We start from the raw sequence: 17376 nt of genomic DNA, 5'->3' as shown, positions 1-17376 counted from the left end.
TAGCAGATTCATTAGCAAACATACTAATAACAAGGATTGGCTGTTTTGGGTTGGGCGAAAATGAAGTCTCATTCAGACACAAATACCATCTTCTCTTCCAAAAAGCAAATAGGTCGCTCGCGTTTCACCGAGTGCTGAGGTTACTTTGAAACCATCTGTCGTCAATCAGGTTGTTTTTTCTTTCTCTCTTACACATATACAACACACATACACAAAGATGATGCACATGTACAAGCATCAACACAAACACACAGTCCTTCATATCCCAACTCCATGCACAAAATTTTCTTTTCATGTCTGCTTACTTTTCCTATTACAGGGTTACAGCAGATACCATTGTGACAATTGCTTTGAAGTTAACTTTTCTCTTGTATCAGCTTCTGTTTTCACATACTTGTCTAGGGCTAGGATATTAAAACCAGTACAGGTGCTGATAATGTCAACTATATTACAAGAAGTCTTCATCGTGATTAGTGTTGTTGTTTATCCTTGCTGTAGCTAGAGCAGTTGTTGATGTCACCACCTCGCCCAACATCCATTATTTCACCTCTATCTCCACATCTACACCCCGCCAACACCTGCTGTCACTCAGACCCCTCTTTACCTCCAAATGTACTGACCTGGTGTACCACCTCAGGTGACCTACTAACTACCCCGGGTACACGTGACTGCCGGAGGGTCAGCGAGTGACAGAAGCAAAATTTATCCACATTCTAGTCTGCGTGCTACCGGCACTATCGCCGTCAACCTCAAATAATAAAAAAGCAAAACCACTTTAAGCATGGAAACAGTAGCCTAGCTACTAAGCATGTCGGACAAAGAGCAGACATTCTCGTAAGAATTATTAATAGATGATAGAGATAGGTAACGCGAAACATGTACATTGCTGTGTAAGCTAACGTGCTTTTGATAACAACTATAATATTCTTGTGTACTTTGAAGCACGAATGAGATAACAGATTTTTATCTCTAGGAATAATTTCACCCCGACTTTATGTCATTTAATTTTCACTTAACCATAATATATCGCCAGAAGAGTTCAATTTCATTTTAAACAATTGTTTCTTATATTTTTAATAAGTAAGTAAAGATTTACATATATAATGTCAAGGAACAAAAAGTGGTTTCCATGTTTAATGCACGGACTGTGAGAAGTGAAGATCATCACCTGATTTATTAACAGCCTTGTCATGATAAACCAGATTCGTATTCCCTGCTACATGACAGGTTTTTTTTTTCTCAAGTCCCCCGATTGAGCCTCCAATCTACGAAGGACTCCAAATGTAATCTCAGTGAGAAGTTTTCTATAGCACAGGGATAAGTAAACATGTCTTCAGACTTTGGTTTCTTTCCTTCGAAGAGAGCTAATGTTGCAGGAAGGCACTTATCTCTCACCAGCGAGAGTGTTGGTGAGCATTTGTATAGCCGCTCAGGTCAACTGACATTACAGCAATGAACTATGGTCACAGCAAATAATGGTAGTGAACTAACAACAAACAGTTAATTACTGTGAGCTAAAGTTACAAGATGTAAGTGTAGTAAGCTATCCTCACAGCAAATACTAGTTTACAGTGATGAATACATCTAGAAAGTGCGTGGACTCACATCGCATCTTAAACATGCAATGGACACCGACAGTCAGACAAGAACTGAAACTAATGACAGTGAAAATGATTTATAGGGCGGCAAACGTAAAATTACATTAAATAAATGTCAATCTAAAAAATGACAAAGCTGGTTGACTGATAATGCAAAGAAGGTTACCGACTTTTAAACTTTAGTTTCATGATAAAACGAAGATCTGTACGATGTATCATCTGTGGGTGCACCTCGAGGTCGTCATGAGGTTATTGTTGGCATTAGGAGTTTTGCGCATGCGCAGTAATCGTCCAAGTCATTGCCAAAAAAAAAAAGTAGCAGTCGCCACCCGGGGTGGGATGCCATCAGGCAGTCAGCCAGGAGATTGCACAGTGCGAGGTAACCAGGTGGGACTACAGTGGGTGCTGCTTGTCTCCTGTATAACGGAAAGTGACGGTGGACTTCGTGCATTCGAATGCATGTAAGTATTTAAGTACGTATGTATGTCTGTATGCTTCAGTGTAGGTGGCAGTCAAAAAGTTTATAGAATCTTTGATCACACTTGTCAGTTTAAACAATCGTTGATATTTTATTTCAAAAATTCTTTAATATTTCGTTAAAAAAATCTTTGATATTTATTTTTTAATGCTTTTATTCTGTGCTACTTCGAGCGACTCAGAATGCAGGTAGTGTGTACAGTTCCTATCTCTAAACAAATCGTCTTCATCACCGGTTATTTTAATTCTGTTTTTTTATGTTCTTTCAGAAGACTGAGCTCTAAAGGCACACATCTTAGCCTGGAGAACCCTTAACATAGAAGGTAGTATTTAAAACTTTATTTTTTTTTTTTAGTTTTATATTTTATCTTGGTGTGTGTTGCCTACTTGCTATTGTGTAAGGTGTTCAGAGGGTTTAGCAATACTTAGCGACTGCTGTCAGAGCTACAGTTAGCTGGCAACAACAAATGGTTTCATGATTGTCTTCTGAATACTTATGTGCACATTGGTACTTACACAGAAGTAAAACATTGAAGAAAGCAAGACGAAGCAGGGTATGGGCAAAAACTATGCACAATTATGTTTGTTTGTTGTTTTCGGGGTTTTTTTGTTTTGTTTTTTTGTTTTCTTGTTTATTTCTTATTGTGTTTTCTTCTTTTATTTTTGTTCTTTATTTTTTGGTGTTTTTTTTTTTTTTTTTTTTTTTTTTTCTTGGTGTTCTGTAGTTGTTCTCGGATGCTGTGCTTCGTTTTAATCTACTTCGTTGAGTATTTCCAGGTCTGTCTTTTATCTCTTTCACCATTTGCCTCTCTTCCAGCCTCTGTCTGATATCTGACTTTCTTTTTTCTTGACTGTATGTTTTATTTGTTAAAATAAACATTTTTTATTGCAATCATTGGCATCCTAACCGAGAAATCAGAGCTGCCAGTGATAACAACAGCAACATGTATCTTTATCTAGATGCTCGTTGTCAGGCTGTGGTCTCACAGATTGTGATAATGTTTACAGGTGTCAAGCATGGGAAGACTCTGTGCACTCATTCTTCTCTTCTTCGTTTTCGTCTCTTTTGTAACATCGTCGAATGTCGTCAAGAGGGCAGCGAATATGAACAAAAGCGAGACCTTCTGGGACGAGGATGAAGAGGACAGAATTATGCTCTTTGCAAATATGTTGGCGGCAAACAGAGAAAATACTGACAGGGTGAGATGTTGTAGATTGTAAAGCAATGTGCTAGTTGGAGAAAGAAAAGACTAGAGACACAATATGTAGACATCCCGATGGAGAACGAGCAGACACAGAAGGTAGAAAAGTTGTGAAAATATATACGTGAACAATTCAACTTATTCTATGGGCTTAAATAGAATAAAATGATCTTAATAAATTGGTGTAACTAGCAACGCACTGACAGAAGGAAAGAGGAAAAAAGGACAAGTAAACACACATGAAGAAAAAAAAAAAATCTGTCTGGTGTGTTCTAGCTTTTCAATATTGCCAAGTCCTTGCAATGGCTGACTGATGCGACAAACGGCAACCCCAAGGGTGGGGCCTTGATGCCATGGTGCTGGACTTCCTACCCCAGATACTCCAACACGACCTGACCAAACTCGTGGTCCTGACCACCCTTGACGAGGTCTCACGGGTGGAGGTACCCCAGGCGGTGATGAAGGCCATTCAGCAGCAAGCCATTGCTGAAATCAAGGACCCAAACTCCACACTCGTTCCACAGAGAGTCCAGGCACTGGTAAGAAGTTGATGATAAAGGCATGAAAACAGGAATGCAACAGTAGTACAGAAATACATACAGAAGTAAAGGAATACACACAAAAGTTATGTGTCGATCGATGTATGAATGTACGTAGATAAATATGTGGTAGAAGAGCTGTTTCTGGATTACTCCTGCTTTGTTAAGAACTCTACAAATTTATTTCAGATACATTTGTAATGAGATGACAAATGATTATTTCATTCTGTCTTCATTCTGTGAGGTCAACAAATCCACACACTGTCTTTTCCTTTAGTCTTCCGTTGTCAAGACGACCCAGGCTTTATGTCTTTATTCTCTTCAGATCACAGTACACACTTTCATGTCTTTATTGTCTTCAAGCACATCTACACTAGTCAGTGTTTACTTTCTTTATTCCCTCAGGCCACCCAGTACACCCTTGGCCATGTCCAGTGGCTCCGGGCGTTGCGAAGAATCGTCATGCGCCTCAACCCCAGAGGTTTCTTGCCAGACCCCAGCAAGACCAACAGCACCGTCAACCCGCAGTGCTTCAGCGACACCATGGACTTCGTCAACGCCATCGCCGGGACTCAGATGATGACCGACAACCCCATGGACCTCAACTTCACGGACTACGGTTGGGTCGTGTCGAGTGAGTAGCTGCTGCTTCCTGAGCATCTTCGTGCTCATTGAGTTTGCATGGCAAAACAAACACAATTATCTTTTTCTCGTCTTTTCGATCACATGTTCTTGATAAAATATCAGCGTGCACCAGTGATACGAATAAAGCAACTTAGCAAATCTGATAAAGTTATAAGTCGAGAGGTACTTGTAGCTGAAAATCCCCGACAAGATATATTTTCGAACTTGGCTGACATCAGTTTCAACCACAGAAAGATGTTTGACCCAAGTGATGTCCTCTGTTCAGAAGGAAGCGATAACAATATATCTTCCTACTGAGCTGGTGACATTGATGTTCTGTGCAAAATCCTTTGGGTCAAACTTTAACCCTCGCTTGACCTGTTAACCGTTTTAAAACATTTCTTCTCGTAATCTTCATCAGTATTTAGGTTTTTCCTTTCCTGTAGATTGTTTGATTATGTCATTTAGCTTACTGACATCTAAGATTCTTAAAGCGTTTCGTCGTTTAAATAGTGATTTAATTTGATAATCTTTTTTCATTTTTATGATTTCTTGAAATCGAATTTTGCTGATGACATGATGTTCTTACGAAAGCTCTTCGCAATTCTTCGGCTTTGGTTTGTATGTAAACTTTTATGTTAATATATAAGGTGTCTCTTAGGTCATGATGTGAGTGTTTATCAATCAGAAGGATTGAGAACTTGTAAAGAATGAGTATGAACAGTAGGAAGGGTGCAGGAAGGGTTCAAACTAGGAAAATAGAAGAAACAGTGCGGGGACAGAATTTTCTGTTGTCTTACGATCTGTAGGTGCAATAAGCTGCAGTGACCACGAGCTTCACAATGTCATTAAATGGCAGAAATTTTCTCTTGATTCATTCTTTTGCTCTATTTTTCTTTTCTCTCTCTCTCTCATATCTTTCTCACACAGACAGATCGAGGTATGAATTCTAAATTAAGAATGTTTGACCTACCCCCGACCTAATTTCCCGTACCACATTTCTACCTTTACCTGAATTGCCTTTGTCCCTTGTTATCATAGTTTTCACAACAGTTCTTGAGAGGAAAGCCTTTTGCAAACCAAAGTAGCATTAAACATAAGTTACTGCTCTCTACAAGCCTGGTTACCTTTGACCCCTCACCCACCCCACCTTACTCATGATGGGACCCACTCCCGATTTCTTGAGTACAGACTAACCCTCCCCCTCACTCACCTGTCCGAATGTCTACTACAGGTCTACTGCAACGGGTTGGGGACCAAATGCCACGAATGTTGCTGTTGTCAGGAGGGATCAGTGGGAGAAGAATAGCCTCCTTCTCCCCCATACTTTTATCTATCTGTATGTCTAGATATAAGGCTCGCCCTCGTGTACGTGTCTGCGGGGGATGTGGACTTTGTTCAACACTTGCTCTTGTGATCAGAGTGACACACGGGTCAACTATTTGGGGAGATCGGTTGATTTACATTTTTCTGGGAGGAGTGGGGAATGGCTGGGGCTGTTGGTGGCAGTTGGGGTCAGTGGAGGTCAATGTTTTAGTTAGTTTAGTTTAAAGAGACATTCTCACAAAACTTAAAGTTTACAGTCTATTCAGATGAAGATAAATTGTCTAGAACTTACAACTTACCAATCTCTTGATAAAAGAAACACTACTACAAATGGCTGCAAATGAATGCGTCAAAACAATTAACAATTATCAAAGTAACATTTGTAATATTTTCCACAGACTGCTACTCCACCAGTAAAATCAAAAACAAAATGTTAATGTTTTCAAGCCCTCAAGGTGTCTTGACTTACAGCTTTTGAGCCCTGCAATGCAAAAGAAACAAAATAAATCTTTAAATTATATCGAAATTGAAAACCGAATATAAATGATGCTGATGCATGTACAAACTGGATTGTTGTTATTCTTAGGAGTTCACTCAGGGCTTTAAAGCTGCCAGACTGTCGGCTTGCTCTTTGTCCTTTTATCGCATTCCTAGGTAGGGGTCTCAATGTGTGTCTGGGTCACGAGACCACAGGTGTGCAGGTGTTAACTTTTCTTTATCTCGGCATCCAGCCCTGCTTGCTGCACCCTCATCACCTTGCTTTGCTCTTGTTGAGGGCTCAAGATGCTCTTTGTGCAGAAGACATGCTTACTCACCAATCAGCTAAAAAATATTTATCACCAGCAAAATTTTATTCGTTCCTTCTACAAAGTATAATCATCGAAAGTTTGTGATAATACGGGTCTCACAAAATCTATCTTAAAAAAAAACCCAGTAAGATATTTGTAGTTCCTATTTTTCATTCCAGTTTCTCTTCATATGTCGAGTGTTGTTTTTGTGATATCCGTTAATTCTTTTCTTTTTTGTTTTGGTGTTAGCCCTTCACAAACTAATGTAAATCCAAGTTCTTGCCCGGCGGCACGCATGCTCCCTGAACTATGTCCCTTAACCTTGGACTGTGACCTGTCCTCTATGTCAACATGTCAGCAGGACTTGTTCATCTTTAGAAAGCGAGTTCAGCCCAGATAACCGAGAATTTCATTTTCACATGTAACTGTAGACAAAGTTTGGTCAATGTGCCACTCAGCGAACTATTTATTATATTTTATTTCCCTACCAGACGCTTACAAAAATATCAGACAAAACCCACAACATTCAGTAATCGGAATAATTACGAAATCATACAGTAAAAAATGTATGTACAACATGTCAATCACTATCATAAAAAGATCAATTTTAAACTGAGGCAGTAAGGTAGAATTGTATACCAACGGTAAACGAAGATTTTTTTAAACAGACCTCAACATTAAGACTATACCCCGAAATATACGGAAAGAAAGAAATATCAAATATCTAAATATTCAATCAAAGTTTTTGTTTTAATTTACAATTATTCAGTTGATAAAATACACTACATCGCGCGATGAGTCACTTTAGAGAGGACTGAACTGATTTTAATAATATTTCTAAAATTAGTTTCACGTGCACGTGACTTGCGAATGATTAAGTCCGATATCATCTTTCAGAGGGTTGGGTGCAGATAAGAGTGTCGGTGACCTTTTGACCCGCATACCTGTGTCTTGGACCATTTGTCTAACATCCCGCCATCGTCACAACAGTCGTCGTGGTTGTTTGGATATGGTCGTGAAGGAGGCCTACGAACTGGTTATCACATTCCTGATGTTAATGGTGCTTGATTAATCATTCACACCTCAATCATGTTTCACCTGTCAGCCCACTCAACACCAGTCTCACTCACACCTGGTCAGACGTTTTGTCGTCACAACAAACACTCATCAGTGCGACTGTACCTGTCGATGATAGCACCTGGCCCTGCAAACCCACATTCTGGTCAAACTGTACTCAGGACAGGTCTTCGTTCAGCGAACATTTTTCTGCTCACTCTATCTCAGACACTCCTTAACAAGAAATGCTGAAACCTCTGCCATCTTGAATAACTTCCTGAATTGTGGCTGAATTCCATTAAAAATATTAAATATCAATAATATAAAGATTTAATCAAATTGTAGCCTATTTTCAGTATCACCAAGGGTATCCATGAGGTCAAGCAACAAATAAAACCCAGTGATCATTTATAACATCAGCAGGTCTAATTTAATAATAATAATAAAAATAATTGAAAAAATAATAATAGTTATTGGATGGAAAGAGCAGTTGGAGGATAAAGAAGCAATAAGTCATTGAAATGCAGTAACCAAGCAAACATCACAGAGAAAATCTTAGGAAAAATGAATAGATACAAATACGAAGAAATGAAAGAGTAGAGGGCAAGGGCGGACATTTGTATCAACTACTAATGGAAGACAAGTCTTTCATTTCAATTCAAGATGGCATTTTGTTTATGTGCAAACGCATTACAAAATGGAGTTGCTGTCTCTGCTTTTATTCCATAGTATTCCCCATTGGTCCTTCTGTTGATTCTTGAGAAGTCGGTTTAAAAACCACTTAAACTTTCTTTATCTTCCAAAGAAGTTTTTCCTGACCTCAAACTATCCTTTGACTGTATTGAGGACAGTTTATCTACCAGTACTGACAAATTATCTGTGAGCTATCAGAACAAAAATGTCATTTACTTGGTTAAATGTCAAGTGGGTTTCTGATTAAAGAAATTTAAAAATAAAGATTACCTCTGCAGCCTTGACATATTTTTATTGTATATAATAAATATAATCGGTAACCACGTCCATCTATTTCTACTCCACTATCACTAAATACAAAGAAATTGTAAAATACTGATACTGCTGCTATTAGTAGTAATAATACAATAATATGTATACCATATAGAAAGATTCATCGAAAGTTTATTCTCTTTTTACATATATATATACTTCTGTTCCTCCCCCCGTCTGCCACCTCTCTCCTATTGTAAGCGTGTATTCTTAGATCGTTGTGTTTGTCAGTTCGTCTGTATGTTGTATGTATCTTACATGTGTTTGTGTGTTATTTCTACAAATTTTATTTCTTCCACACATGCTTTAACTCAATAAAATAAATAATTAAAAATCAAGCAAGCAAACAAATACTAGAGTTCGTGATTTACATGAACATGAAGATGATGAAATGACCACACGCCATGTTTTGCTTGTTTCTAGTGCTGGACAGCTTCGGCAAACCGTCGGGTGGGATCCTGAAGGGTGCGGTGCACTTCGTGGGCTCGTATGAGGAGTGTCACAGCGTGCATGCATACATACCCGCCCACCCAAACATGACCCTTGGCTCCGTGCCCCACAACTACGTCACTGAGTTCGACACGCGCTTCTGTCGGGTGACCTTTAACCTCCCCGACAGCTTCACGAAGGGTCTTGGAGTGGTGAGCGTTACCGAATGTGTTTGTGTGAGTGCGTGCGCGAGTGTGTGTGTGAGAGAGAGAAAGAGAGAGACAAGACAGTTTCCACTACATACATAAGTCTGTGAAATTCATTTTTTCTTTCCTGAAACTAATCATACAGATATTTTAATGAGCTTCCCATTGACTTGATGAAATAAAAGTCTTTTCTCTTCTTTTCTATAATAACATAATATGTTCAACCAAAATTTTCAGATATTTTCACGATCTTTAAAACCCGCCTCATGCTTCTCGTGTGTCTTCTGTGTTACTTCAACAAGAAGGTTCTGTCCATTCGTCTCTCCTCGTAAAAGTAAGTGTCTGTAAGTCAGAACCCTTTCAGGAGTTTGTCGATTGTCACGTGACCCTACACGTGTTGCAGGACACACGTGGCATCACCCTGCGTCTTCACTGGGGAATGTGTTTCCCGGCAACGTGCCACAGCAGTGACGTGGCGTCCATGATGGAGTGGCGTGAGTACTTGTGCATGGTGTGGTGGTCAGCGTGTCTGTCTGTCTGTCTGTCTGGCTGGCTGTCTGTCTGTGTGCGAATCTGGGAGAATTTTATGTAACAGTGTCCTGGGTATTTAAAATTGAGAATTAAGATTTGAATACAAGAAAAAAATAATTCCTTTTTCTGCTAAATATTAAAGCCTTTTCATCTTGAGTTCGTTTAACGGGAAATAAATAAAAATACATTTTATTACATAAACTCTCTATCGTCTTCTGCCATTCTTTAAATTTCATGTTTTTTCCTATTTTTGTATAAGTGTTATAAACGAACTGTTTGTCTTCTGTTTGTTGTCATTGTGGACACCACACCTAGAAAAAAATCATTGGGTTCTTATATCCCTCTTGCTAGAAACATAGATTGAAGAACCACACCTGTGTTGTTTTTCCGGAAATCAAGTATATAGTCAGCCACAATATAATTAGAGGGTTGTCTTAGGACGGTTTGAAAAATAGATAATGTGCATTGCCAGCATCTTCAGCAGACAGATCATTGTCAAAGCTAGTTGATAATATTATCCTGTTAATACTAGTCTGCTGGGGAAAGGGTGGGATCGTCATTGCTTGATATGTCAACTCCTGTGACAGAATGGCATTATGTATACAATAATGTGTCTCCACACTCTAATTGTCATCTCACTGTCATTCACAGAGTTCTTAGAGAGTTATAAACAGGATGACATTATGTATATAATAATGTGTCTCCACACTCTAATTGTCATCTCACTGTCATTCACAGAGTTCTTAGAGAGTTATAAACAGGATGACATTATGTATATAATAATGTGTCTCCACAGTCTAATTGTCATTTATCTGTCATTCACAGAGTTCTTAGAGAGTTACAACTTCACTGTCCACACTGTCATGTGTGCTGAAGAGGACAAGCTGGAGGAGGACGCATCCGCCATTGTGGCCATGTGAGTGTACTTTCACACTCAGGGAAATGTCTTTCATCGGGCTTTTCTGTCTCGAAAAAGAAATTTTATTTCTCACACTATTTGTATGATGTTTGTTTCTCTGGCATTTACTTTTTCTGTCTGTTGGCCTGTAAACGTGAGCCCTGTTGTCATTAGGAAATTTATTTACAAAAAACATAGGAATGTTATGTCATCAGTGTATCTATCTTTATCACAGTTCCACATTTTGATGAAAAAGAATAAAATAGTGTTTTTTCCGTGTAGTGTTATACTGCCTGCCTCACTGGCATAGCAATTCTGTGCACACTGATTGAGGCATGGGTCATCTTCTACAACAACAACTTTGCCAAAGCTTCCCCTCACTGCAAAGCACAACAAACAACGGGACCACTGAAGGTGTTTATGAAAACGCTGCTTACGAACCTGGAGCCGAAGGAAATGGTGAGAAAATAATGTAGTGCTGGTGATATATGATATATTTATTAAAAGCCAAACAGGTAAATGCTATAGTTCCCTACTTTTTGTGACAGAAATGCTCAATAGTCATAGCAAATTACAACGGACAAGAACAAATAACAGCTACCCGTTTCTCTAATTTCTTCTACAACGCGCAGTGTTTTCTCTGTATTTTTAGAAGTTTGTATTAATGGTCCAGATACATTTGTTTTGTGTCACAGGATACACATCTATTGGCAAGCCAGTGCCTGTCCCAGGGGTATCGAAATCTGACGAAGGAGTCGTACCTTAGGGTATGTAGCCCACAAAGAGGCTATTCCGTCCTTCAGTGAGCAGATGGCACCACCGGAAAAAGAACAGTATGAAAAAAGTAGTCCACCTGCTTATACGGCTACTGCACCAGCAGCTCGGAAAGGACAAAAGAGTCAGGTGACAGACATCATCCACTCTTAACCTTTTGAAATCATCTTGGTCTGCCTGTCTGTATATTTTGCTCTGCCCAGCTGCTATTTCATTTTCAATATATATTTGAAATATTCTGAGAAGTAATTGTCTTTGATATTTTATATATTTTATTTATACTCCAATTTATTGATATGTGAAATGAATAATCACAGTTGTGGAATACAAGAAGTGTAATATTTCCATGGAGTATGAGTTAATGTGTCTTCGCTGTTTCAAGCGACTGAAACGAGTTGTCAATGAAATCTTACCTTGCAATTTCTGAATATCTTCATGTGAGAAATGTTGTTTTGATTCACCAGTTGCCATGCGTCTGGTCAAAGCGTTTTCCATGGTGACCAACATGCCCAAGATTCTGAGTGGCAAGAAAAGTGCCAACTCCATTCACTGTCTCCATGGCATCCGCTTCTTCTCCATCATGTGGATCATCCTCGGCCACACTTACAACTACGGAGTTATCAATGTCACTGAAAATCCAACCACAGGTATAAACTTAAAGCACATATTAATGTAGGTAGATAAATGTCATTGTGACATCCTAAATACAAATAATTTATACAAATACCTTTCGCATGTATATATATATTTAGTTCGCGTTTTGAAGACTTTTTTAACAGACGTACGAAGACAGCCGAAGTATACAGATTTTATATTTAAGATTATTTCTAATATTTCTGTTTATTTTGAAATGTAGAATGTTTACTTTGACCTGTTCATTTCGTAGAGAACCTGGTTGATGCCGACAAGTTCTTCAAGCGCTTTACCTACCAGGGTGTCATGGCGGCCGGTTTTGGTGTAGACACATTTTTTCTTCTCAGGTAATTATGTGTTTGCATCTTTAATTTGTTTAGTTTATTGTCCAGTGGAAGAAAGAGGTTGAAGTCAAAATACACGAAGTCAAAGTGATAAAATTGTCAAACACCTCGATTTATGCGAAATTGTAATGTATGGGCATGAGACCTTGAGAGACCTGTCTAAAGACAATTAAAAAACAATAATTTATATTGTACTGTAGCAAAGTTAGAAATAATCGACAGATTGTTTTTGTTATTTCTTCTTTGTTTTTATTGTACATTAGTGCCCCTCATAATTAGAATATTCAATTATAAATTTGGTTGTCGATGTACAGTCCAGTTAACAAATCATTAATTTTTCCAGCGGTTTCCTTGTCTGTTATCTGACCATGAAGGACCTGGCCAAGGGAAAAAACAATCGTTTTTACTGGGTGATGTTCTACGTTCACAGGTTCTGGAGGTAACATCAAACAATTATATCCCAACACCCACTCACTCCTACACACAAACACGTGCGCAAACACACAAAAACACCCTTTATCATTCCTTTATCACCGGAACTCTGTTGAAGCAGTCATCGATGATCGTTCAGTAGAAGTGGCTTGTTCAGTTTATATTTTATGGTCACCTTAGAGCCCTAAATTTTTTAAATAAATGTGACATATTTTCAAGGCAAACACATGTGTACACACATTCCAAGCTTATGTAAGAGAGGGTCACGTGTTGCAGGCTGACTCCCATCTACATGATCGTGTTGATGATGTTCGGGTGTCTGTACACTTACCTTGGCAAGGGGCCACTGTGGCCTGAAAACCTGCCGACCGCCTCCAACTGTAAGGACAACTGGTGGACCAACCTTCTGTATGTCAACAACTTCGTCTATGTCGATGATCCGGTAAAGGAAAAGATATTTGTATTTTTATTTTTTAAATGTATTTTTGTGGCGGTTGTTATGCTGTCGTCTTGTTTGAGAACTGCTGCTGGATTGAAACTATTATATTCTAGACCAAAACATCGTGAAATTTGGGGAAAACTGATTGAAGTTCACGTGATTGTCTGCTGATTTGTTTTATAAGGGTGGAGGCTAGTGTGATTGTTGATTGAAAAGGTTGGTGGGAAATATAGCCAATACTATGATTAATATATTCGATGAAAAAATATATTATCGAAAGCATTGATAGGAATAAGTATTTCATTGCTGGAACTAGTCTTTCACATTCTAGTGAATGCTGCAGTCCAGTGTAACTCTAATAATGTTTACAGAAATCTGAACCTCAATGACTGATAGAGCTAAATTAGACACAATTTTTCCAAGTGTTTGAAATAACGGATAGTGCTTCCCATCCACATAGAGATCACAACATGTACAAGTGACTCACATTACAGAGAACCTCTAACAAGAACATCAAGCAGCTGCAAGAAATCTTTGAAATCAGAGATACAAAGGTCAAAGGGTAGGGAGAAGGCTTACACCAAAGCACACAAATGCCAGGGTGGTCATGCGCGCTCGTCTCCTAATAAGAAAGACAACTCTGACCGATTCAATGTTTTAATTTGCTTCATTTTAATTCCTGTTTATGCTTTTCTCTAATGAAGTGCATGGGGTGGTCCTGGTACCTGGCTAACGACATGCAGTTTTACTGGATTTCTCCTATCTTCCTTCTGCCTCTCTTCTAGTAAGTACTAATCTTGAGCTGATTATTTGTTTGTTGTTGTGTGTTTGTGAGAGAGATTGTGTGTGTGAACATGCGTGTTTGTCTATACAAATAAAATCAGCACACAAAGGTACACCTACTTACATTCACAGGCAAACTCTCTCTTTAACACACACATTGACCTGGAGGTCACATCTCAGTTGATCTGTTGTCATCTACAGCATAGGTTCTGTTGGCGTCACCGGCATTCTCATGCTGGCGGCCGGAGGAATGGCTTCAGCATTTTACCAGGAGTGGAAATACCGAGGAGACCTGTTCTCGTGAGTTTGACATCTCTGTTTGTCTCTCTGTCTTAGAAAATTAAATTGCCCTCTCTATCTTTTAATAACAAATCTTTTTGCTCGAAATTTTGTCAGAAGAGTTCTACATCATCATCATTATCATTTGTAACCAGTTCCTCTGTGACGAGTGATAAGAATGGTGAATGATTTCTGTGCAGGATGCACGAGGACTTGGGGTTCTGGGACGAGGTGTACATCAAGCCCTGGTGCCGTGTGTCGGCCTACTGCGTGGGGCTGCTGCTGGGCTACATCTTCTACAAGAAAAAGAATTCCACTATTAGGCTGGTGAGTGTCGGCTACTACAGGTACCTCCTGCTCTGATATCTCCCCATTGCCTCCCGTCTCCATTACAGAATTCAGCAAAGCTTTCTATCCTAAACTAACTCTAAACTTACATCTTTCAAACAGCGCCCGCTCCCTCCTTTCTCTTTTCTGGGATTGTAATTGTGAGGAACATAATATCTAGAAAGAGGGAAGAATGAAAAGTGATGATGATGATGATGATTATGATGATGATGATCTCGCGTGCAGTCTGTAGCAGTTATTGGCTGGCTGTGGACGTGGGCTGTGGGTTTTCTCCTGTGCTACATCACCTTCAGCAAGCGGCGAGTGGATGGCGAGGACTGGCCGCGCTGGTTCGAGTCTGCGTACGAGGCTTTCGGCAGGCCGTTGTGGGCATTGTGTGTGGCCTGGATTATCTACGCCTGTCATTACAACAGGGGAGGTAAGCGACACGAGTTACCTCCCACTGGACCACGATTTTGATTAAATACACATACGGAAGCTAAAATTATTGTCAATGACGTTTTGGAAAGGAATAATAATAATAATAATAATAATAATAATAATAATAATAATAATAATAATAATAATAATAATAATAACGAAAACAATCATAAAAATAATAATTTGATCTTATACTTTAATGTGGTGAGCGAAACATTTATTACACAAAAACTTCATAACTTGTATGACGTATTACTTCTCGTCACTCCATTACCGATTAAATAATAAAAATAATAAAGTCCAACAACTACTAGTACAAAAATTCATGTAAGTGCAGCATAAAGCAGCGTTAATAAACAATGCCATGAAGAACATCAGATCCATGTAAGGAATGCCACATACACGACTTTGTTTTTTACTCCTCAGGGTTCATCAACTCTATCTTAAGCTGGGAAGGTTTCCTCCCCTTGTCACGCCTGACTTACGCCGCTTACCTGCTGCATCCCATCATAATGATGCTGCATGCTTTCAGCTGGAAATCCTTGATCTACATCGACGACTTCAACATGGTGAGTTTGTTCATCTCTGTCTCAGCAATAATAAAACTGTAATAATTAGCAGCTGTTAATTGCCCAGGGTCACTTTATAGCCGAGTGCCTTGAGCCCCAGCTATCTCAGTGTTGACATTAGCTACTTTGCTACCAGTATTGTACAGAGTACATCCCTCCTCCCCATACTAACCCAGTTGAGAAAGTATTTGGCTCTTAGAGGGTCAGGAATGCAAGACAATGAGGGAGAACAGATGGGTGCCTCCTCCTGTATATTGGTACCAATAATTAATATTTTATATTGCCTTGTTTGATTTTTGCTATATTTATAGAAGAAAATTTCCTAATTGCATTTTTCAAATTACTTATACACAGATAACAGTGATTGTGGACGCTGCTGCAATTTTATTTGAAATCCTGTTGTAGATATACCTGTTCATGGGCCACACCGTGACGACCTTCTTGACTGCCTTCTTTTTCTCCACCTTGTTCGAGGCACCTGCCCTGGCACTGGAAAAGCTCGTCTTCCGCCTCCACTGAAAGTGCGATCGTTTGAAGATAGATAACACAGACAAGTGTGAAGACGATATGCACCCTGATCGTCACATCCTCTGTCAGTTCAACTTGGGTTTGGTCAGGGTGGGAAGGATGGAATAATATGACAGCTTTCAATTGCCTGAGTTCCTTTTGTTAAAATTGCTCATCAGCTGAGGGCAATATGATAATAAAAAACTTAGAACTGAAATTAGAAAGATGGTGTTTCCTTACCAGGTAAAAGAAAGCTACAAATGTTGACCATTTACTAAAAAAGTTTGAAAATCTTCGCCTTTTATTAGCAACCCTAGTCATCAAAGTATTTTTGAGAACGAAAAGATTAATGATTGTCTCTATATGAGATTTATTTTCGTCTGGTACTGTCTCCTAACATATACATTAATACACTGGGAATAATTGAGTAGAGGTAGGATGTTTTAGAAGCCTTTTTTGTGAAACAAGCCCTGGATCCTTCTGATGAACAAACAAACTGGAAAAATGTATTCTGAACAAAACTGTTTAAGAATAAATAAATGTGTCACAAATTCTGTACAAACTGTGTGATGGACTAGATCTGTGTTGTTTTAATGTCTTCAGAAATGTGTAAACTGTTATTATGTATCATTCACAGATGAAACGTTGAGAGAAAGTTGTGTGTAGCTGTAGTCTAGTGGTTTGTTGTCATTTTGTGTAATAGTGTGTCAACTAGCATGGTACATGCACTGATGTTTGTACAAACTGTGTGCATCATTGTGTATCAGTCAGCACGTGCAATCTGATATGTCAGGCTTACTGTGTAACATGATGTTAAGAGGAGTTAACGATAACAATGTGTAGACTACAGCAGCAATGAGAATGACCATTAGGGAGCTAAATAGTTGAGCAAGAAAATCATACAATGTAAATATTTATAATTGTAATGCATATTATTATTATTATTATTATTATTATTATTATTATTATTATTATTATTATTATTATTATTATTGACTAGCTAAAAGTGTTCTTTTTGGTTGAAGTCAGGATGGATGACAACAATACGTTTAACCACTAAATCGTTAACTATACTAATATATGGGATGTAGACTTAATAGAAGAGTTATAGCTGAAACATAAACTCTAATTTGCATTTCTATTATTATTATTGATGTTGGTGTTGATGT

The 17376-nt window shown here is 38.7% G+C and overlaps 1 protein-coding gene across 1 annotated transcript; it reads left to right on the top strand.

The window, feature by feature from the left end:
* The first annotated feature begins 1902 nt into the window (after positions 1-1902).
* Positions 1903-17123, top strand: LOC112557593 (nose resistant to fluoxetine protein 6-like). Its single transcript, XM_025227551.1, has 19 exons — positions 1903-2059; positions 2345-2398; positions 3084-3275; positions 3554-3816; positions 4222-4450; positions 9039-9256; positions 9654-9744; positions 10607-10697; positions 11375-11412; positions 11918-12100; positions 12340-12433; positions 12774-12869; positions 13139-13304; positions 14006-14085; positions 14286-14384; positions 14564-14690; positions 14937-15129; positions 15558-15700; positions 16106-17123. Exons 4-19 carry the CDS (start codon positions 3631-3633, stop codon positions 16217-16219), a joined length of 2148 nt encoding a protein of 715 aa, XP_025083336.1. The 5' UTR covers positions 1903-2059; positions 2345-2398; positions 3084-3275; positions 3554-3630; the 3' UTR covers positions 16220-17123.
* The last annotated feature ends 253 nt before the right edge of the window (positions 17124-17376 follow it).

This window comes from Pomacea canaliculata, linkage group LG2 (assembly GCF_003073045.1).
Source record: "Pomacea canaliculata isolate SZHN2017 linkage group LG2, ASM307304v1, whole genome shotgun sequence".
Taxonomy (NCBI): domain Eukaryota; kingdom Metazoa; phylum Mollusca; class Gastropoda; order Architaenioglossa; family Ampullariidae; genus Pomacea; species Pomacea canaliculata.
Note: the sequence above shows the minus strand (reverse complement) of the source record. Positions and strands in the feature narration are given on the sequence as shown.